This window comes from Empidonax traillii, unplaced genomic scaffold (genome assembly GCF_003031625.1).
Source record: "Empidonax traillii isolate 1590-97213 ecotype Southwest subspecies unplaced genomic scaffold, ASM303162v1 scaffold2:size4533513, whole genome shotgun sequence".
Taxonomy (NCBI): domain Eukaryota; kingdom Metazoa; phylum Chordata; class Aves; order Passeriformes; family Tyrannidae; genus Empidonax; species Empidonax traillii.
This window is the reverse complement of record NW_020955195.1, coordinates 2,127,166-2,151,260: the sequence shown is the minus strand read 5'-3', so window position 1 is coordinate 2,151,260 and position 24,095 is coordinate 2,127,166. Positions and strand designations below refer to the sequence as shown.

The 24,095-nt window shown below is 35.3% G+C and overlaps 1 protein-coding gene across 1 annotated transcript in view; it reads left to right on the top strand.

The window, feature by feature from the left end:
• Window positions 1-17,626, top strand: part of SLC27A6 (solute carrier family 27 member 6) — a 33,612-nt gene extending 15,986 nt beyond the window's left edge. The window contains exons 5-10 of the mRNA XM_027894783.1: window positions 5,544-5,738; window positions 10,719-10,809; window positions 12,462-12,660; window positions 13,228-13,325; window positions 14,308-14,438; window positions 16,512-17,626. Coding sequence (XP_027750584.1) covers window positions 5,544-5,738; window positions 10,719-10,809; window positions 12,462-12,660; window positions 13,228-13,325; window positions 14,308-14,438; window positions 16,512-16,688 — 891 coding nt within the window. The 3' untranslated portion in view covers window positions 16,689-17,626. The remainder of the gene's footprint in view (window positions 1-5,543; window positions 5,739-10,718; window positions 10,810-12,461; window positions 12,661-13,227; window positions 13,326-14,307; window positions 14,439-16,511) is intronic.
• The last annotated feature ends 6,469 nt before the right edge of the window (window positions 17,627-24,095 follow it).

The window sequence follows — 24,095 nt, the reverse complement described above, 5'->3', positions numbered from 1 at the left end:
GCCTCAAATGAGAATTGTACACACTGTTAGAGAGAACAGAACTTTTAAATTAAGAGCACATTCAGCACATCCAAAATTGAAGCTTGGAAATGGACCTGAGATTTAGAAACTTATATTTACTTCCTTCCAGGCAACATCAGCTGATCAATTGATCTTATAAAAACAACAAACTTTGTCTGTGCTTTCAGCTCCCTTAACTACAACAGCAGCATTGTTTTTTAAAAGTGGCTTTAGGAAGAGATTATAAACCTGTCTAGTTTGACTACTCCCTAGTGATCCTTAAATGTACTGGCATACTTCTCTTGGACTCCATCCACATGATGATCCTGTGTCTGTTTTCTCATTCTCCTCGCTAATAATGGTAAAGGTTTTCAGATGTTTCTTGTGAAAAAGTCTTCTGTAATTTTGTTTGTAGAGTTTCTTTGGCCTTTGGAAGCATTAGTTTTTCCTATCCAAAGCACCCCTGAAGGCTTAGTTGCAATGTCAATTACAGGTTGTAGCATGGTGACTCAAGACTCAGATTCTGAGTCTTTAAGACTCACTGGCCACAAAACTTTGACCAATTTCCTTACTTCCACCTTCCAGTTCTTCCTAGATACTCATCTTTTGGGTTAAACTAGTGGAGTCATGCAGAAAATGTCCTGATAATGAAGCCTGGAGATGACAGTCATGCTTTCACAAAGGGAAGCTTCCTATTGCTCACAGAATACTGTGTGCAATATGATGCAAAAGAAATAATCTGTGCACGCTTTAGTTCTCTGAATTGACCTTTGAGAAGTTTTGTGTAATTTGTTTTGACTAGTGTGCTCCAGGGGCAATAAGCAAAAGTACAAAAATCTGCTTCGTATTAATGGGTGGAACACAGACATAGGTGACTTTTTTTTTGTTGGTAGATATTTTCTGAGGAAATGGAGGTACAGCTAAATAAAACCTTTCTATGAGAAGAGCTAAAGGAAGAAAGCTTCTTTTAGAGTCTAATCCCATTGGATTATCAGGAGATTTATTAATAAAAAATGTGGTGAGAGTGAGCTGTGCTAAGTAGCAAGCAACCAGTTTCAGAACTAGAAGGATGTGTCCTTTTCCTACAATTCCTGTTCCTTTCTTATGGTGCATCTCTTCTCTACACTTCCAGTTTTTCTTTATTTGTATTTTTACATTTGGGTATATGTTTTGCTCAAAAAATCTGGTTGCAGTTTATAATTAGGCATTTCTGAAAAGTGAGGATAGATGTGCATCTTGAAGAATTTATTACACCTGTAACAGCGGGATATCTCCCATATAGTTTAATAAATTACCTAGTGCACCTTTTTCTGGGCTGATGTATCAGTAGAATCACAGAATCAGAGGGGTTGGAAAGGGCTTCTGAGATCATCAGGTCCATCATCCATGGTGAACATGCTGTTACATCCACTTTTTGTAAATACATGAATGCAAATCCTATGTCATCTGTCTTATCATATTTTATCATTAACAGATGTTAATATTTCTCAGGCCCTGAGAGTGCTTTTAGTTTCATCGAGGCCATGGTGCAGACATTTCATGCCTCCTTTTCTTGAGTTGTGTTTGCTTCTCTGCATTTGGCTTTCCCTTTGGCAAAAACAGGACAATGAACCTGTCTTCCTGTATTATTTTAAAGCAGATGTTAAGCACTTTTTTATACAGCTGCAGTCATGAATCCTTCCTGCACCAGTTGATAACACTCTAAAAGGCATTTATCAACAACTTAATCACTTAGATAGTCCAAATAGTTTACGAAGAACACTTAAGGAGGAAAGACTGGAAGATGAAAAATCCCAAGTATGTGGTATTTAATGTGATAAGGCAGATCCCGACTTGTCAATTAATTAATGTACAAAAGAAACAAGCACGCAAAATGGAGACATGGTGTGCCAGAAATGATTTATGATGTATGCAGATGTTCGGCACGTAGTTCAAAGAACTGGGTGATGAAATGCCACCTGAACGTGGCAGAAATTCAAACCTATTTGGTCTAGTCAGTTTAAAGCGTAAGTTCCTGCACAGTTATTTTCTTTCTTTTTTCCATTAGGACAGCCTAAGCATGCATCACTCAACTGTGTTGGAATGGTTTGTTGGAATTATCATCCCTTTTCCTTCCCTTATCTTACTTGTAGCACTTTATTTACTGCATAACTATTCAGCCACAGTGCCCACGGACACCAACATGCCTGCTCTGTCTGGCAAGTAATCTGGACAATAATACATGTGAAGGTGTTTGTTGTTAAAAAGAGATGACAGATGTTAAAATGGCTAATGCTGTTTTATTTACTGCAGCTTGCTTTCCACTGAAAGTTAGTTATATGTAAAGCTAACATGAATTATTGTCAAATATTAGTTGTGAAAAATTTTAGATAAAAATAGGTAAAACATAGCAATACTGATTTACTTACATATAAAATTAATGTGAGTAAAACTCACTGCCTAAAGTTTCCCTCATTGTAATAATTTTCTTCAAACTTATTAAACCTGGTGGGAGGTTAAATTACATATAATTTCCATTCTTACAGTTGAAAGACTGATAAATGAATGACAGTTTCAATGTCTTCTCCAGAAAGCCCTGCAGTACTCTTCAGGGGGTCTTAGATCAGCAGATAGGTACAACTGTGGGAAGCTGACTAAGTCACAAACAGGGCAGTTGCAGCAATGCAATCTAACAGAAAACTTACTGTAGTTGGGGAAAAGGGAATTACTGCCCTCCCTTTTAGGAAAACTTGCCTTCTGTGATCAAATTCTCGGTGACATCATATACCTTCTTTGTATTTTTGCAAAAGGAATGAGCATCCCTTTCTGAAGTGAGATGGTCATCATACAATGTCTTGTTGATGTTGCTGATAGGTGTTAACATGGCAGGCAAAGCAGGATGCAGTCCTGCCAGGTCTGCTCTGCATGTTTTCCATTAGAGAAAAAACTTTGTACTGTATTAATATAAACCAGACCAAGTAACGTGGAGAATTGAAATTACTGCACTTATAAATAATGAGGCATTTGTTCTTTTGGGGAGAAAAACGAATTTTTAGTTTATCCTGGTTTGTTTTTCAGAAAACAGCTGTCTTTTATTTTTCTAAAAGTATAAATCATAGAAGCAAAATCACCTTTTTATTAGCTTTGTCTCTGGAGGTTTTGAATGTTCCTAGTATGGTGAAAGTCTCACTTAATTACTGTGTGTATGTATAAGCACGTATTTGTCTTTTCTGTTCGTTGTAGAACAAAGAATTTCCTTGAAAGTATGTCTTGAGCTATTTTTTATATCTTAGCAGATGCAGTACATTTGAATAATGTAGTGGCATCAGCAAGGGATAACTGCTGTTAAGCTACAGACATGTTCGTTTCAGTTTAGCATTGAAACTGTAAGGAAAATGGAAACGTTTTAAGTTGAGCTGACAGAAATATCCTAAAAATGGTGGACAATTTTCTAAGGGAAAAAGAGTTAAAAGCTTTCCTCATTAAGTTCAAGGTAACTCTGAAACACTTTCTCTTAAAAAGCAGGAATACTTTTGTTGTTCAATTACAGCATAATGACCTTGAATGTGTAATGTAACAGACATTTCAAGCATATGAAAACCTACACTGTTGCATTGTGATGTTGTATGTGAAGATAAAAAAAAAAAAAACACAAACAAACTACTTTGTTCCAGGCTGCGTCCACATCAGATTCATTTTGCTATGTAATGCAGCACTTGGTAATAACGATTTAGCAGGAAGTCAGTGAACTCTGTGCTTCTCTGTTTAGAAATTACTTTCACCTCTAAAATAAGATAGGAGAAGGGAAAGAGGAAGAAATGAGTTATTGTAAAAACAGAATGGTTAGTGAACAAGAGAGGCTGGTGAGTGATGTAGTTTTGAGGTAAAATTGCAGGATAATGTCTCAGATTTTAATGTGCCAACAGTTATCTCTACCTAGTGAAAAAGATGCATTCTTCACTGAATTCCAGGAAGATGACTTAATTTGCAGAAGGAAGATTCTGAAGTTCAATAAAGAAATTGCTTCTCTTTCTATGAGTTACTGGTTTTGAAGAGGAAAGAAAAAAAAACTTAGTTGGTCTTTGTGATTTTTGCTGTTGCTTTGTGCTTGCAGTTTTTGTTACAGAAGTCAAAATTCACATTCTCATGAAAAATTTGATTTGTCCAAGACATGAACCTCTGAGGATTGTCTGTATACTCAGTAGAAGCTTTACTGCTTTTAACAGCCAAAATATTTAAAAGATTCCTGTTTCACTCAGCTGGCCAGATCTCTTCACAGAAACAATTAGCTGTGCTTCTACGTGAGATTAAAGACGCTAAAATGGATTTTTTACTACAGAGGCATAACTAATTCAAAGTGGATTAGACTGGGAGGGGGAACTAGAAATAGAAGAATAGAAAATAGTGACTCTTTTCTGTGATTTATATGTGAACATGTACATATCTGTATGTATCTATACAAACATATATCTATAAAAAATGTGAATATATGCATATGTGTGCATTTGTATATAGAGAGGTGTTTGCATACACATATAAGTGTACATAGATAGAGCCATCTACAGACAGTGATGCAGTACCAGGGTGCTATGCAGCTCTAAAGCTGTGTGGTAACAAACTACATGTACCTATATTTATTTTGTGCCATCTCACTTCTAGAGCATTCTATATTGCCACTTGCAGTGATTACAAAGGGAGACTTATTTTGAAATAGATGTAAATAAAAATCCCCAGACTATCTGAAGTAACACTCTAGATCTTTTGCCTTCTGTTACTTCAGTGTAATATTTAATATATAAATATTTTAAAGGTGGTTCATGCAAGCTGAATGTTTGGGAATGTATTAATAAAATTAGAGCATCTAGCTGAACTGGATATATTATGTTTGTTGTGATAAACATGAGAGCTGACAGAAAGTCTCAAGATGACTAAGAACTAATGTATTCCCAGTAACACTGAACAAAATCTTGAAAGTCTTAATACTGAAAAAAATACAGATGACTCATACACAGTGTGTGGGAAGGAATAGATCTTACAAGTGTGTGAAATCTGATTGTTTCTCATAATCAGTCTGAAGACAGAAGAAAGTAACTATTCATCTTTTCTGACTTTAATCCCATGACAGAAATAATTCCCGCCTTTCTCTGTTCTTCCCAGATTTTTAGTTCCCCTGGGTAGCAGTAGACTGAGACAATACAATTTTGAAAATATGGAAGCATTTATATAAATCATTGTAGCCATTATTCAAGAAATAATTTGTTTGCCCAACGAGGTAATAGGTTTCTTTTATTGCAGTTTGCTACATTGTAGCTGTATGCCAGCTACGCCCGCTCTATTTAACTTTTTTTTTTTTTTTTTTTTTTTTTTTTTTTTTTTTTTTTTTTTTTTTTTTTTTTTTTTTTTTTTTTTTTTTTTTTTTTTTTTTTAATTTTTTTTATTTATAATTGATGTATTTTAAAGAACGTACATTTTCCCCACAATACATGCAACAATTAGATGCAGTCATCAGTATGCTACATTTTAATGTTATTTCTTTTTCTTTTTCTTTTTTTTTTTTTTTACAGAAGGAAGGAGAAAAAAATCACAAAGTCCGACTAGCAGTTGGAAATGGAGTAAGAAATGATGTATGGAGGGAATTTTTAGACAGATTTGGTGCTGTTAAGATCTGTGAGTTTTACGGTGCTACTGAAGGAAACATTTGTTTCATGAACCACACTGGAAAAATTGGATCTGTTGGACGCACCAATTTCTTTTATAAGGTGACTCTTTATTTACATTTTACTTAGTTAATGGTAGCACTGAAAAATTGTGTTTCTGTTGGATGCTGGGCCACAGAGATTACAGTCATAAGTCCAAGGTAATATTTTTAAGACAGTTATTCCAAGTTTAGTTGACTCTGTAAAATCTGGACACCTACTCCAGTTGTATTTTAGGAGTAACAATTTTTTCTTGGGAGTTCAAAAGGGTCCAAAAGGCCTTAGCTCTCTTCTGACAGTTCTGCGTAGGTTCCAAGTGTAGTTTCCAATCTCTACAACGTTATAGGACAAAAGAGAAAGCTGAATTTGTTTTAGTACCTAAGAACTCATTACATATAAAATAAGCATACAAATGTCCTATTCTGACTTGTTGTTCTACAGATTATATTAAAAGATGTTTTCAGGTAGAATAATTATATTGCATATTGCTATGTAAATATTTGTCATAATTGGAATAATAGTAATTAAAACACAGTAGCATATAGATATAACTTAAATAGATATTTTATACCTAGGTGCCATTAAAAACAAGTAACTCAAACTACATCTATTCTGTATCATTATACAGAAATGTCGAAGATAACACAATACATATATTACTGAGTAATTGTGACAGAGAATGGTTGCCGAGATTATAAATTTTAAAGTGCTGTGCCCCTTCATTTACTATGTGCTATATGTGTTTGGTGTGTTCTCGGTTATTAAAATTAGAAAAAAAAGCCCTTCTGTATTTCATTAGCCTTGAAAATAGCAGTCATATGCCTTGGAGAGAAGGATTGCATATTATTTCTATTACACATGGTAACTTTTCCTTCATCCTTCTGAATAAATGCAGAAATTATTTCAGCATGAAGTTCACAGATGGACTTTTTCTTTTTGGTCCTATTAGTACAATCTTTCAAATGGTTTGAGAAGTCCTTAAGTAACCTTAAGTCCTTAAGAGGTCCCAAGCTTTACCTGATAATATGAAAGATTATTTAGCAAAGCCTTTTGCAAGGAGACTACATATTCAGCATTTTGTTGTTGTTTATGCCAATTTTTAACTCTTGAAATGAACAGTACTACATGCATTGCCTAGAATTTTAAATTGACTGAGACACCTATCCATATATACAAATCCTGCAGACTTAAGTGACATTTGTGCTCCTGAGGAGAACTGATAGCAAAATGTCCTGACAACATTGCTTTTAGAGAATGTTGTAAAACCATTGTTTGTAAATACATCAGAGGTATCTTCTCAGGGCACACAGATAGGTTTCCAGGCCAGATGTGTTCCAGGATCCCTACAGCTTCCCTACCAGCATCCCCACATGACAACTACCTGCTTTACAAGTTGGGGCCAGAGGAATTCTTCACTTCTGGTCAGGGAACTCAGACTGCAGGGAGGAACATGAAACACTCAGAAAACCACCACAGGAGCCAGAGTATTTTTCAGAAACTGCTGAGAGCTCAGGAATTTAAGCAGATGACTCCACTGACTCTCTGTCCCACACGTCTGATGCTCTGTAGCACACATGGTGGCCATCTGATGCTGACGGATGTCTCTAGAAGGGTAGAGATCCACTGCGGAAAATCAGGAATCTGGAATTCAGGGAGTATTAGGTGAACTAGGAACCTTAGAGTTGATGTTAATTTTTGTTTCAGAGTTTTCTAAACCACATGCCTTACAATCTTATGAAGTTTTTTACGTTCCAGACCTGAGTAAACTTGCTTGCGGTGCTGCAGAACTTTTGGCAGAGTTTTGTCATAAGTCAATAACCTTTTGGAAATACCATGTAAAGGTCACAGCAGACAAAGGATTAGACTTGAAACTACCTATATATTTATTTATCTGTATTTTTAATCGAGTATGTGACACAAACTAAATATGTATTTTAATGCTATAGATAAATTAGTTTTTACTTATTTGAGGGATTTGTGGTTATTTTAAAATACATTTCATGTGTCGCAGATTATTAAAAAATGCATTCTGAAGTGTAGCTGTTCTATTTCTTTCCAAAGGCTGGGGACAAATAATTGTGATAAAATTAAGGTTCTACAGAACACTTTTATTTTCATAAAAGAATTGAGAGACACAAGTTAATAGGAAGAAAGAGATAAATGTTATAGCAGTTGCCAGACATCCAAGAAGTCACTGTGTTTGAGACGTTAACTAGAAGTAGTGCTCTTGTTTACACTTGTTTATTTTCACACTATGTTTTTTATATAAGAGGGATTGGTTCATGTGCTTGAAAGCCTCCCTGCGGTATATGAATGAATCTTTCAATAAAAATGTTTTTATAGAATCAGAGAAGAGAAAAGCAGAAGCCTCTGAATAGCTTTTTATCTGGTAAAACTTAAAATGTTTTGCAAAGGAGAAAACTGCATAGGTTATGGTAATATAATAAATTACTTCTTAATCTTTACATCTGACACATTTAGTTAATGTTAATCAATTTTGTTGTGTATGACATACATTATGTGTGTAATTTTATAAATGTGACATGGGAAAAATCTCTAAAAGCCTCAGTCACGTCCATCATATATATATATAAATATCTGTCTTACACTGAAATAAATTCCAAGTGATGGCAGACAATAAGGGAGCGTGGGATTAAAGAGATCCAAGGAAGCTTACATGAGGGGCTAAAAATAACCCGTGGCAAGTACACCTGAATAGCAACATGTGGAAAAAAAAAAAGAAAGTATCACAAACTTCATTTGTAAATGTAATTTTTCATTAACTTAAGCATATTCAAACTATCACAGCAATCTAAATCTCTTATTCAAAACTCTAAAGATCAAAATCAGCCTTGAGCTGAGAAACATTTAAATGTTATAACAAATCCTAAATAATTTCAACACACAAAACGTCTTTCACACAGCAATGCAGAATTAGTATTATGCAATGTTTTCATGCAGTTATAGAAGTGGCAGAAGAGATACTTTTTAGTTTAAATGTTTACTCTTTAGTTGAAATGCAAGCAAAGTTAGCTGTAAACAAAGTTTAAGAACCTGGAAAACTGGATTCTCAGCAAGAATACTGGCAGGTGCAAATTGAAGCACCGGAGGCTCCTAAATTCATTGGCCAATGAAAATTAATGCTGTTTCTCCTCTTTTGACTAGTTGTGAGCTAAAACAGTCTAAGGTACTACGAGTGTATTACAATCCATATTATATGTGGTGATTCACTCAATATCAATCATAACTTAAAAGGGTTTTTTCCTTGCTTTTGTTTACTTTGGCTAACAAAAACTGTGTGGAGGACCTATGAATATACTCTTTTACAGCATGCAGAAGGCATGACAAGGATATTTTAAAAAACATCTCTAAGATGTAATGATACTATGCTCCGGAATTTCTGTCTTAAATTTCAGTTTTTAAAGATGCTTGCATAGTACATGTAATGCTTGTTTTATAAACAGATATTCTTCCAGAGAATTCAGCAATATTTTATGTCTAAAACAAGTAATAAAAAAGCAATAGCTTGTGATCTTTGTTTTCTGATAAAGGTTCTGTGAGCTTTCACTGGAAATTGAAGGTTTAGGAATTTCAAAACTGTTTTCAAAATTTAAATTTAAATTATTTAAACTCAGTCAATGAAAAAAAAAAAGGGGGAGAAAGCTGTTATTAGATAACATCCAAGCAGCATAGTAATAGACAATAATGTTGCAGATTAACTCATTTTAAATTTCAGCTAGCTAAATTATGCTTTTTGTTTGCTACATCTATGTGGTGCTTCAGGGAGTAAAATGTAGATTAAAATGATGAATATTGCATGCAGTACTCTGTGAAAATAGTATGGTAATGCTTCAACAGCTCAGATCCTCTTCCCTAATAAATTTTAAATAATGAGGTGAACCAAATATAAGTCTGTGCCCAGACTAAATACTTTGCAGTGGAGCTTTCATTTTCTCATATTTAATATGAAAAGCAAGCTGCTTAGAATCACAGAATGATGTAGCTTGGAAAAGGCCTTTGCAGAGACACAGTTGTTTACACAGAGTCTGTATGATCTCATTATGCATATCTAATACAATAAATGGCATTTTCTTTTCATTTGCATGACTATTATTTTGAAAACTGGAATAGGCCTAGTTGCAGGCACTAAAAGGTGTATACACCAACATAGCATAGTCACATATAGTAAAAGTCTCCACAGGTTTTAGATGGCCTTAGATACTAAATTACAGTTTGTAAGTGTTTGTAACAACTTAAAATAATTCTTTATTCCTTCAGAGGTCAATTGCTGTATCTTGTCAACATACTATTCTGTATGATGCATTATTTTAAGCTATTCTAATAAAACACAAAAGCATAGTAACATTTCATTTTATACAATTTCATTTTTATGGTTTATACTATTCATTGAGTTTGGCCTGTCATAAGAAATGTATTAAAGTAATAAATATGAATGTAAAAAAAAGAAAGCAGAAAAGAGCAGCATTTAAATGTAGGCATCCATAAGAAAATATCATAAAAAAAAAGTTATTCTTATTCTGTTCCTCTGTATATTTTCTAATTGAAGCAAACTTTCTGACTCTCAGATTCTTGACTTTGGTAAATGCCTATAGTCTGAGGTTAATTAAAAAAAATTACCATTCACTTCATTGAAATTGTATCCCATTCTTGAATCATTACTTTATTTTGCAAGCTATGACCTTTTTCCTTTGATCACCTGTTAAAAATACCTTTTCGATCTAGCCTTAGGGTAGAAGGAAAACACATTAAAAAGACTCAAGAGAAAGAATTTTGTCCAGATTGAAATTGTGGGATTGATGTTCGATTCAAGTTGCTGTTTATTCAGACTTATAAAAATGTTTTGATTTTGCTTACCTCCAGGAAATGGCATAAGTTTACATACAGAGTATTTTTAGTTTTAAATGAATCTGCATTCACCTTTTAAATGCGGGAGACTGGAGTACAGGTTTCCTAGCTTATATTTGCTGCCACCAGATGTCACTGTGTAGATGAATAACTGATGACTTTTTCCCTTTTTTTTAGCTTTTTTTCCCATTTGATTTAATCAAGTATGATTTCCAAAAAGATGAACCAATTAGAAATGAGCATGGTTGGTGTGAAAAAGTTAAGAAAGGTAAGTATTTATATTAACAGGATATTATGGCATATTGATTTTAATGCAAATGCTCCAGATAATTTTTTAAGGAGCCTTTCTATTGTGTTAATGCAATATGCCAACAACAGCTATTACTCTTTGCTCTGAAAAAAAAAGCAACATGATTTTTGATCTAAGACAAATCTTCATCAAATATACCAGAGCTGATACCAGAAGAACCCAAGAGGTCTTTGGATGCATTCACAGAAGAGTGATGCTCAAAAGTGATGATATGATATTACCTTTGAACACTTAGATAGTGACATCTGTGTTCTTTAAAGGAGTTTAGCATAGGGAGATGGTTGCCTAAGAGATCTACAGGAAACACTGGTGGATGAGAGCAAATGCTTTTTGATGAGAGATTAAGTGTTTCTGACTAAGTGATGTGATTCAGCTTTAATAATTAAACAAACCGAAAACCAAAATAACGACAAAATTATTTGATTATAAATGTCTTCAAAATGCTTATCAATTATCTGGTATGTCATGATTATACCGTTTTTCAAAGTGTTTGTTAGATACTGAAGCATCTCTTGAACTCCAGGAAGGTAACAGCTGAAACTGAAGCAAGAAGTCATATTAAAGGTCAGGCAGACATTTTCAACAGGGAGCTGGAGCAGATTTTTCAAAGGAGTTAAGAGATTCTCTAACAGCTGTTAAACAGAAGTGGGCACTTCAAAGAAAATAAGTCCCTGAAACAGGAAACTTTATAAGAATTCAGCTCTAGGGATGTCAGACTGATCTGTGAAGGGAGCAGATGCTCAAATTAGATACCTGGTCTAATTTTTTTCCAGCTATACCACTCAGACTAATAATAATTATTATCTCTGTCTATAGTCTTTGTCTTACCCATGCCCTGTATCTTCAGAGCACCATGGCTGCAGAGACACTGCCAGTGAACTAAATACTTCCACTTTAAACACTACTAATTTATGGGAAAAAAAGGCACAGGTATTTTATGAGGAGGAAGTTATGCATATTTTTGGAAGCATTTTTTTTACATTTTCATGTTTATAATTCTTGTCTCTGATGCAAAGTAATGTAACCCCCAAGCTTTACCCTTCACAACTTGCTCCCAAAAGGTTACTTCATACCATTATTCCCCTTTCAGCGAACTAACTCCTTGATACGCTGCATGCCTGACAGGATATTCCTTTCCCCGTCTCCTTATTTTTTGAGGGGAAAAAGTTGTATTAAAACTTTCATATTTTACTCCCAAAAGTAAAATGATGATGCTATATCACTTTAATGAATATTCTTAAGAAGTGTTCTGAGAACTTCTGAAAGGAGACTAAAGAGGGATTTAATGCCTGGGTTGAGCACCCACTTTTTATTAACACTAGTTTTCCTGTAGGAAGCCGATGAAGCTGAGACTCATCACTGGGAACCCAGTAAGATGTGGGGAGTGAGACATAATATTAACTTGAACTGTGCACTTTGGGAGGACAATAAACCTACTAGTGAGCTTACAATTGATAGGTGACAGTTCTGGGAGAAAACTGATGAGTCAGTAGGAAGAAATACAAACGACTCAGAATTCCAGTGGACAATACTGTAAGCAATATTAATGTCAAATACAGGAAATGTCCGGTGATACCTTAGGTTTATATTCTTTTAACTTCTCCGTATAGGTGAGGCTGGTCTTCTCATTTCCAAAGTCAATGCGAAGAACCCCTTCTTTGGTTACGCTGGCAATAAGAGACACACAGAAAAGAAATTACTCTGTGATGTATTTAAGAAGGGAGATCTTTATTTTAATACTGGAGATCTAATGGTTCAAGATCATGACAATTTTCTGTATTTTTGGGACAGGATTGGAGATACCTTCAGGTATAATTATTGTTTTATTTTCACATTTCATTAAGAATATGCAGAATAGAATAATACTGTTATATTTGGTTTTGACCAGAAGTGTTCAGTTTATTATGTTGTGATGCAATTTATAATGGTCCTGAAGTGGATGATAGGGGCTTAATTTTGTCACAAATGTTCCTCTGTAGTTGGATAGCTCACTTTCAGAATGTTTTGTAGGAATTCCAGCTCTTTGGACACTCCTTTCCTTAAGTGTATAACTAGTGATGGTTTTGCTGTGACCATGCAATTTGGATACTGATGTGGAAAAAAAATTATCAAATACTAGAGATGATACATTTAAATACATGTAAAAATTTTGGAAACGATTGCTTTAAGCTTTTGATGTCTGGTATAGGGATTCTAATACCCGTAACATTTGAAGTGCAGGCATGATCTGGTGGTCAGATCAATATATCCATGTGACAAGTGTGAAAAATCTAAGGTGGTGTTAGTCTGAAATGAATGGAGCTTCTACTAAAGTTAGTGCTCTTTAAAGAGGAGGTGTCCATAGGCTTTCATGGGATCATTTTTTTCACATTTTAGGTGGAAAGGGGAGAATGTTGCAACTACAGAAGTTTCTGATGTCATTGTAATGCTGGACTTCATACAAGAAGCAAATGTGTATGGTGTGTCTGTGCCAGGTAAAAGCTTTAGTTGTATGTGTTTCTTCCCCTAGGTTAGTTGTTAACCCTCATAACTGTTTTTATTTCATATTTTAAACCTGTAAATCACTTCTGATTGAGTCATCTGTTTAATACCTAGTTAAAATGTAAATGCAGATAATGAGATACCACCAGATTGTGAATGAGCCAGGGAATCATGCATTTCTATTTGCATGTAGTTATGTGTATTTTTGAAAAGCTAATCTTGCATGAATTTGTGATAGCTACATAACCTAGATTTAAGATTTATTAAATTCACATCTATGGAAAATCCAGACATCCCTGTGTCCAAATGAAATGTCAGCAAGGTAAGCATAAATAATAATAATAATAATTTGTAGTATTAGCAAAAATTAAAACCAAAACAAAGATAGGGCAGAACATCTCTGCTGTTACTACCCGCTGATGGTTAAAGTGTGCAGTTATTTTTGACTGCTGAAGTTAATTGCTTTTATATTTTACCCACTTCTTCTTTCCCAAAGATTGAAAGTGCTCTCTCTTTCCAGACAAACAAGTAAGAACTTTTGACCTCTCTCTCTCTCTGTTAACAATCTGCAGATCCACAGTTTTGGGAAAAGATACTGGCAGAGAGAGAGAGACTAAAACTGAAGCAAAGACATAACTGGCTAATCCAGGAAAGAGGCTCATCACTCGTTTCTGAGTGGAATGGTGTTCATGTTTATGCCCCTTTATTGATTGATATCAAGAATGGGACTCCATTTACTCTTACCCACCACACTTATTGACAGCATTATTGCTTAATTGATCATCTGAATGATCTCCAAATATGTGTAATACTACATAAAATATGAATGCAATCTTGCATCTTTATTGAAACTCAGAAGATGATAACAGGACTGTCAGCTTGTTAATGCACTACACTATTTTTTGTAAGGTTCATCCCTAAAGTGTCAAACTTCATTCATGTGTCAAAATTCTCATCTCACTTCTTTTTCCCCAGACCATGAAGGAAAAGCAGGAATGGCATCTCTTATTTTAAAGCAGAATAGATCATTAGACTTGGAGCAAATGTACAAGCAAGTAGTGACTTATCTACCAAGTTATGCTCGTCCCCTTTTCTTAAGAGTCCAGGTAAGCTCCATTATTGCACTGTGCATACAAACATCCACATCATTTAGACCCAGAGATGGCTGAGTGAATAACAGAAAATGCTTGTTCATGTATCACCTGACCCAGTTTTAGACCCAGTCCTATTCTCTGTCTTCATTAATGGAGTTCTGGGAAAGGGATTACACAAAAAGTCAATAAATTTGCAGATTATGTTTAAACGGGAGAAATTGTAGAAACGAGGAAGGGCGGAGATCATACAGAAGGATTTAGGGAGATTAGGATCATGAGCATTGTAAAACAAAGAGATTCGGATTAAAAAATGTGAACAATTGCATCAGGAGAAAATAATCTAAAATCCATTTTATTCAACGCGGATGAGAGAATGAAGAAGTACAGCTAAAGCAGGAGACATCGATCATGCACAATAAAACAAATGCTATTTTCAGTGTAATCTAATGACAAATGTTAAAAGACAGTAGGTAAATTGAAAAGGTGAATTAAAAATGTACATTATTGTTGTCACCATGGTAATCACCAGTCATCCCTATTTGTGTACTACTTCCCTCTAGTAACTGTCAAGTTTGGGGAAAAAAACAGTCCCTCGCCCAAAGAGTTAAAAATTTGAATATAATACAGTGGATTACATAGGGCTAGGAAAAAATGGAGAGCATAGAAAACATGCAATACTGATAACCATGATAATTGAAGTCTGATGAGCATCTTCAGTCCTGGTTAGTGTTTTGAAAACATCATGATAAAGATGAACAGAGAAACGTTTTTGAAGATGCTTATGAAGGGGTCTCCTAAACCTGAGGAGCAGATGAAAAAATTAATCATCATTTAAAGAGAGAAGGTGAGTTATGGAAGTTGGTTCCTGAGGCCAACCAGAGATGGAATACTGATTCAGAATAAAGAGGGGAAAGGAGAAGACTGTGAAAGATATTGAAATTGAAATATATGTATTTCTATCTATCTTATAAGTCCAGGTAGATATCTTTTGCAGCAGCATTCTGATATGAACAAGCAAGATTAGACTTGAGAACATTGCAGCAGTCAGTTTATGAAATTATGATAACCTAGTCTAGATTTACTCCTGTAGAGATGTACAAAAAAACCCTTTATGCTGGACAGAAGGATTCTGAATCTTGGATGTAGCCTTGATATCAAGTATCTGGAATTTCAGCTAAAATTTAAATGCCTACATTACAGATGAATTGTTGTTGGTGAAGCTGTCATTAACCAAGAAAAATGGTAGTGGGTGGAACTTCAAGGGAAGAAATTAAAAATGTACTAAGCTTGATCTGACATATAATTATACTTTAGGGGATGTCAGAACATTTCTTAGACCAATCAGAGCAGGTACATGCAGTCTGGAGGTGTATCTGGAGCAGATACAGTGGCTCTTTGACATTTTTGTTGGACATCACACTTAATTTTTCATTTTCACTGATTGCTTTCATATATTTTTATGTATACATTATATAAATATATATAAATATAAAGACAGAAGAGAAGAGGATGGAGAAAGGAGAGAGGTCATAAAGTTGGGCTGAGGGGAGATAGGGAGAATAGAGGAGAGTCCCACTAGAGATACCTCCCACTACTTTTCCAAGGTACACTGTGGCACTGGAGCAGTCTGAAAAGTTGAAAGTTGAAAGTCTGACTCTTTCAACCCCTCTTTTAAAGGTGACAATTAATGACATCAAGAATTTCCTGAGTTTTATCATTAAAGAGCTTTTGATAGTGATGGTTTTTTACTCACACGTGCTTTAAGATGTGCAGTTCAAAACATTTTATAACGTGCACAGTGAAGGAGATCGATTGTCTCGGGCAAGTTGGGGCTACACCACATGTGACACTAATGAGGCACCGCACAGGGATGCAGAAAGAGATGAGCTCCAGCTCTTGTCCACCACACCTCCTGGTGTGTGTCCACCACACCTCCTGTGGTAGAACACAAGTTCTAGATTTCCAGCGCGATGAGGATAAACAGTACTGACCTTATACCAAGTAAGATTCTGAAAAGCGCATGTGAATGTGAGCAAAAGAGGAGAAGCTTCCCTTTAGAATGATGTATCTTTCTCACTTCTACAGGAAAAAATGGAAATGACCGGAACATTCAAACAGCAAAAATTTCGCCTTGTGGATGAAGGTTTTAATCCATCTACAATTACCGATCCTCTTTATTTTTTAGATAATTCTAAGAAAGCATATGTCTTGTTAACCAAAGAAGTACATGAGATGATCTCATCAGGGAAAATAAAGCTTTAATTAACCAAATAATAGGCTCTTGAGGGTCAGTCTATGTGAGCTATTGTATAAGAAAACAATAAAATTACCAGTATTTATACATGGTAATCCAGAATAATGTTTTCTATATTTGATATTTACATTCAGGTATGTCTTATATCTTTACTCACTTTATCATTATTTTTATTAATCACTTTTTACCTCTTGAGAAAAATTTCTAAGTAAATAACCTGTAAAACATGACTGAAATCTATTCTATCTGAACTTTGGTATATAAATGCTGAATCTGATACTTTTTCTTAGTACTAAATGAACATGACTGATATGTGGTATGAAACACAGTAAAAAAATATTCAATATATAAAGATATTGTGTCACACATTGTGTCTACAGAGAGAAAATATGCGAGCAGCATCTTTTTTTATGCAGTTTACATTTTATATATACTTCTGAATATGTATTTCAAGAAGTAAAGATTTGACAGTGGCTGGAACGAAAAACAACTCTTCTGCATAGGACTTTTCTAATGGAACATAAGATGAAAGAAACGGAAGCAGAAGAAAGCTCTCCAAACAAACCCAAATACTAACATCACTGCTGAGATTTTTTTGGTTTTGGTCATGATCCGTGATCTTTCATTTGTAAAACCGGCTGTTTGGACTGTCAAATTCTGAAGGCAAAGCAAACTTCTGTAAAATGTTTATCAGCAGATGAACAACAGGCAGAGAAAATCTGCATACTTAATGGGGAAAATTGTTTATATAGCATAGAAAGAATTATTGCAGCACTTTGTCATGCATACTGACTAAGAAATAGCTTCCTTACTCTTATTAAGGACTGATATAGATCATTATTTTATTAGTATAAAATATAGCAGAAAATTTAAAATTCTAAATTGTATGTCCTAATAATTGCTTTTTATAAGTTTTAAAATAAAATATAAGATTATTTAAACCAAATACTGTATCAGTTTGATTTAAGTCTGATTGCATAAAGTCTGTTTTCTAGCCTCTCTTGATACACTGCACGCTCAGTGTCACCTTCTAATGGGTCGTGATGATCTTGGGATCAGCCAGAAGGAATATCAGAGAATACTGAAGGGGTGACTCTCTTCAACACTGGGCATCATACTGTCTCTCTTCTGCCATAAGAGTTTGTGAAATCAGGTTCTCATAGAAGAGCAGGATGTGACACATTTTAAAAATATTTTCTTGTGTCTTCCTAATTTTTACACCTAACAAGACACTAGAACCTGTGTCAACTCTTGAATCTCTGGTTATCACTTTCACTGATTCTCCTTAAAAACCCAAACCAAGGTTGCAGTAAAAAATAACATATAGGCTTGCTTACATTTTTGAATACCGTGTTCTTCATGGGACTGCCACTATAAATAAGCAAGTTTACAATTTGTCAACTTACAGAGCAGTGTAAGACCTTACAGCACTTACATGAGCTTTTTCTGTTTCTTTGGGCAGTGTTCAAATGGCTAAGGCAGAAAGCTGGGGGAGGATGTGCTTGTTCAAACAGGTGGAAGTACTGTTGCTCTGCTCTGCAGATGCACTTTCCTAGTCAAGAGCTGCAAATTTAAGTTAAACCCGGCTTTGCAAGTTAGGCTGCAATCTTTAGCAAAGGGTTGATTGTTGAAATCAAATCTTTTCTATCTCTTACGTAAGCGTGTGCTGAATATAATTCAGGATTCCTTTTCTTTTATTGCAACAGTAAACTTTACATCCTTTCTATGGAAAATAATTGTTGTGGTTTTTTTTAAATATTTGCCCCCCCCAAAAACGGTACCTTGAGGTTCACAGTAGCAAATTTAATCTTGCAATAGAATATAAAAGAATATAATGAAATCAAATGCTTAGCTTTGCTGTCATATTTAGCACTTCTAAAATTAATTTTCCTCCACAATATTTGATAGTATATGTGACCAGTGAAAAGGTTCTACCACTTAAATTCAACAGAAATGCAAGGGGGGAAAAACATGAAAAAAAAAAAAAAAAGAAAGAAGAAAACACTCTTCCATAAAGGAAGGGAAAATTAAAAAGGAAACAAAAACCTGTTTATGAATGTCACTATTTGGTCACTTGTTCTGTAAAGTATCTAAGATTGTTTCTGTGAAGGGCAGTTGGGTCAGAGAAACATCAGAGAAAGACCAGCTCATGTGTGCTTCATGTTCTGTCCAGTCCTGGGTCAGTTGGTGTTTCTGAGCTCTGGGATACATTTTCAGTAGCAATGGGACTCTACTAACTTGACTCTCTTGGGCAGCCTACAGGTTTGTTTCCCAGCTGGGACCACTAGTGAAACACAGAATTCCAGCTGCTCCCCTCTTTTCCTTAGTGTGGCCAAGACAGCCTGGGCAACCTGCCTGTTATCAAAGGCTAGTAAAATAATTTTTGTCCCATCCACATTAAATGGGCGCTTACGATGTCAAGAAAATAATAAAGGGAAAATCTGCAGAACCATAGGCTCTGTATCTCCTAAGGGGAAAAACTGTATGTTATGTTCAATCCAGTAGTTTTATTTCTTTCAGCCAGTAGGTTAGGTGCCAGCAGATGCACTGAAGCATGTTGCAGCAAAATTGTCTTATTTCCCATGGATATGTAAAGTATTGAACCAGCAGCGTAGTTAGGCTGAAAAATAATGATCTTCATGTCAAACACCGCAAAGGGCCTTCCTTTCAGAATGAGAAAATATTTAGACTAACCTGTTTGTTTCCTACCCTCACACCCAGATCAATATCTGGACGGCTGAGGTCTGAGGGCTTCAGTGTGCCTGCAGAATTATGCCCCAGTAGTTACTTGGGAAATTTAATTTCATGTAGTATGGGTAAAGAAGTAGATGAGGGGTGGGTGGGGTGTGGATGGAGAGCTGCACTGCCAATGTCCTGTACTGAAAAAAAAAAAAAAAGATTAAAATAAATGTAATTATTTTTGCTATTTAGTCTATATATCTTGAAGTTTTCCTCTGCACCTAAGGAGGGTCAATGATGAAAGAAATGTTTATTTAAAAAAAAAAAAAAAAAAAAAGACTGGAGTTATCATTTAGGGAAGGTAAAATTCTGAGAGGGTGAACACATGTCCATTCTCTTGTCCCACTGAATCTGATACAGTTAGTATAGTTATGGTCTCAATTAGTTTTCATAAATCTTTTTCAGGATCACAGCCTGAATTTTGTTCTCCTCACCCAAGTCAGATAGATAGGGTTTTTCATGAAAATTCCCATTCCTGTAACAGCCACTGTAAAGAATGTATTTCAATTGACTTACAAATTCCCTGCAGATGCCATGCAGAAAACATCTTTTACTATTGCTTTTTAGAAAAAAGAGTTAAAGGGAGGAGGAGCAGTTTTGCCTGCATTTTTAAAATCTAAAAATACTGGAGGGCTATGGGAGGAAAGACAAAAAAGAAGCACTTATTTAAAAAAGATAAAAAAAAAGTGATGGTTTATTTTTCAGTAGCCTGTCCCCAGCCAAAACAGTTCAACTAGTAATTTAATGTGCATCTTTACAGCAGGAATAATAAGACATGTACCAGTATTTATGAAACTTATTCCTTAAGACTAATCTCAAGCAAATAATGTCTTTCTGTTTAGTATTTGCTGCCACAAATAATAAATTCAAAGATTCAGCAGACAGCCAAACCAAGTTGCATGTGAACAGTAGTAATTTTAGTGTGATATGTATAATTAGCAGTACTGTCGCTAACTGACAGCATGATCTGGCCATTAATTTGGCCATATGGGTAACATCAGAAGATCATCTGCCTGTCTCCTGATATTCAGGACATAATACCTTACACATTGTACCCTTAATCAGACAAAGAGATTATATGATCATGCAATGCTAGTTCTAAGCAAACTAGATCATTATCAGAGTGAAATTAAATTACTGCATCACTAACAAATCCCCAAGTCTGAAAATCTTTTTACCAAAACAGACTTAATTGAGTTTCTCTAAAGATTGCAATGAACACAGCTCAAATCAAACAGTCAGGAATTGCTTTTGCAATACAACAAAATCAGTCTTTGCTGCTGCCTTGCAGAAGGAGATACACTGAGCTGTTTCCATTTGGAGGTTACGCATTATGTCAGATGGACCATACACAGGATTAACTCTTATTTATAAATAAAAAGGGGCACTTAGACTGGCACAAAACCACTCATTGCTGTGTCTCCTTCAGGTAACTGATACTGATACTCCTGTGCTGACAAAAATAATGTTTCTCACAAGTATGTAGGTATGGTGTTACTAGTATGGGACCTGCCAAGTTTGGTAAGATGCTTTTTGTGGTAGTTTTGGACTTAGAACTCAGCTAAATGGCTCAGTTCACTTAAAAACCAACCAACCAAACAAACAAACACAAAACCAAACACACAAAACCCCAACCCAAACCTAAACCCCATATTATAGCAAATTGAGTAATGAGTATTTAATTATTTTGAAGCACATTGTGCAAGAAAGGAGTGAATGGCTTGATGAGACTTCTAATATGAAAAGAGTCTTGCTCATTCAGTTCAACCTACTGAGTACAGACGAACAGAACTGTCAGTCTTTTACATTATTTACTGTATGGAAGGGCATATTTTCGATTTTAAAATACTGTCTAAAAGAGCTGATTTGATCCACAGCCAGACAGCTCATTTCAGGATACAGTTATTTGTCTGATAGAACTAATTTCTCATCTGTTTTTGTAGGGTATTTGTGCATCATTGTTAACAATATGAGGCCAAAATATGTTGCAACAGGTGCCTGTAGGGGATGATGGGTAACAGAGAAACTAAGTGACAGCTTTGTGATTCTTGACAAATGTTACCTGTGATTCAAGAAGAAACATGCTGTAGTGAACAGCACAATTTCCATTCAATTTTTTATTTGTTCTGCCTTTCCTGTTCATTCTTTTCTCATTGCTAGTAACAAATTATACTTCCATCCCTAATTTTTTTTAAAATTCGCAGTAATAAGTCAGGAAGTGGCTAATGCTGAAACTAGTCCTGCCACACTGAAACTCAGGTGAACCAACAGTTAGTACTGACTTAAGTTTTATACTTAAAACGTGACAATTTGCTCAGGGGGGGTTAAAACAACATTGGACTTGTTAAGTTCATGGTGTCAGTGAAAGCATAGAAGTTTAACATGCAGGCTTTACCAGGCAGCTGCCTTTGAAAATCAGGCAAATTACTTAATTTTTTCTCCAAATGCAAGACATAGTTACAGTAATAATAATAAAATAAAAAAAAAAAATTAAATGCCAACAGAATTTACTAAAATGTAGGTGACTATGAGATCAATAAATACTTGCCTAGTACCCAGGTATTTCCAACCCCTTTTTTTTTTTTTTTTTTTTTTTTTTTTTTTTTTTTTTTTTTTTTTTTTTTTTTTTTTTTTTTTTTTTTTTTTTTTTTTTTTTTTTTTTTTTCAATAACTGATTTCTACTAGGCAGCTCACAGTATTTTTCTAACCACATATTAACACAGGTATCTTCTATTATACACTAATAATTATCTCCACTGGGTGGACTGGACTGTATTCCCCACATATGAGGATTCATTTTTATTGGTCTTGAAAAGCATGAACTTGAAGACAGATCTCTGGGGAGGAATGCCTGAGCATTAGGTCATTCTAACAGCCTCTTGTCCTAAAGGTATGTAGGAATAGGATGCTACTCTCAGATCTTGCTCTAGTTACATTTCAATGATAAGACTTCTCAGCAGAAAAAAAGTCATAGACAGCAAAACTGACATGAACATCAAAACTGTCTTCTGACATTTCACTGTTTTTATCAAGGAAATAACCATTACCAGCTATCATCTTTAGTGGGTGCAGAGAAGCTTATGATGTCATTCATCCAAATGTCAAAATAAAAAGTATTTATTTGTCAGCTTCTAAAAAGCAGCATGCAGGAGCCATAGTTTGCCTTCCACTTCACTAAAATGACAATGAAATTCAACACTTCTAGAGTAAAAATTCTACTGTGGTTCTAGTTAAATGAACATTGTGTGTGTGGCTGAAAAAGACACCTTTTAAATACCTCCATTGATTGCTTCTTTTTTTGGTGCAAACTTTTGATGCTTTCCCTAAATGTTTAAAAATAAAGCTGCCAAGAAACCACAAATTGGTGGTAAATGCCTAAAAGACCAAGAGACTGTCATTTTGGAAAAGTCTGGATTAAAACTCCAAGGGCATGGCTTCTGCCTTTAACATATTTTTTTATTGTTTTAAGCACACATACACACACACACATATATATATATACCTTCACACATATTTATATCAGTTTGGAGAAGAAAAGGCTCTGAGGAGATCCTATAGAAGCCTTCCAGCACCTGAATGGGGCTACAAGAAAGTTGGAGAGGGACTGTTTACAAGGGCATGGAGTGATAGGGCAAGGGACAATGGCTTTAAACTGGAGAAGGGTAAATTTAAACCAGGTACTGGGAAGAAATGCTTTACTCTGAGAGCGGTGAGGCATTGGAACAGGTTGCCCCATCCCTGGAAGTGTTCAAGGCCAGGCTGGGGCTCTGAGCAACCTGGGCTAGTGGGAGGTGCACGTGCCAATGGAAAGGGAGGTTGGAAGTAGATGGTCTTTAAGGTCCCTTCCAACTCTCTACGATTCTGTGATACTGAACAGGAGAGATCCAAGCTCCTGGTTCATTTGAAGCCATCATGCTCCAGGAGCAATGCTGCTCATTTTGCAGCCGATAAGCTGAAGGAAACGCAGTTGCTGCAGGCACTGTTTCAGTGCCTGGCTCAAGACCTCAAATGCTCAGTGAAATTAACAGAGAGCATGCTGGGTGACTGAGTCTTAAAAAAATGTGAGGGGGAAGAGTTACATGCCTTAGAGTAAGAGCCACAAAAGCCAGCTCAAAGAGCAAGAACTGCCTAAATTGACTAGTAGGGAGCAGTGAGAAGAGGATTATGTCTTAGATCCATCTCCTGCCAGCACGTACGCATCTAATTCTCATTTGCTGGGAGCACAGAGAATTTGAGCTTTCACCTAGAATTACATAAAACCAATTTTTTTTTGCAAATGGTTGCAATTCTATGGACTGCCACGAAAAAGTAGCCATATGCATTCAGCTCAGTTTCCATCCAAGCATTTCATCAGAACCATAAATTAAAGAGAGGAAATTACTTATTGATGACATGTGAAATCAGTTATACATGTAATCAGTTATACATAACTGCAGTAACAAAGCCATATTCTGTCATAAGACGAGGAAAACCTCTTTTGGACTAGAGAAAGTATAACTCCATTTCCACTTTGATGGCCACAAAAATCCAATTTTTGTGAAAAGAAGCTTACATCTACCCAAATGCCTATAATCTGCCATTAACAAACTGGGCTTTTTGGGAAACTCGCAGATCAAAACAATATTAAGTGTGACACATCATTGTCTTTGTTTTTGGCATATCTCTGTACAATGAGG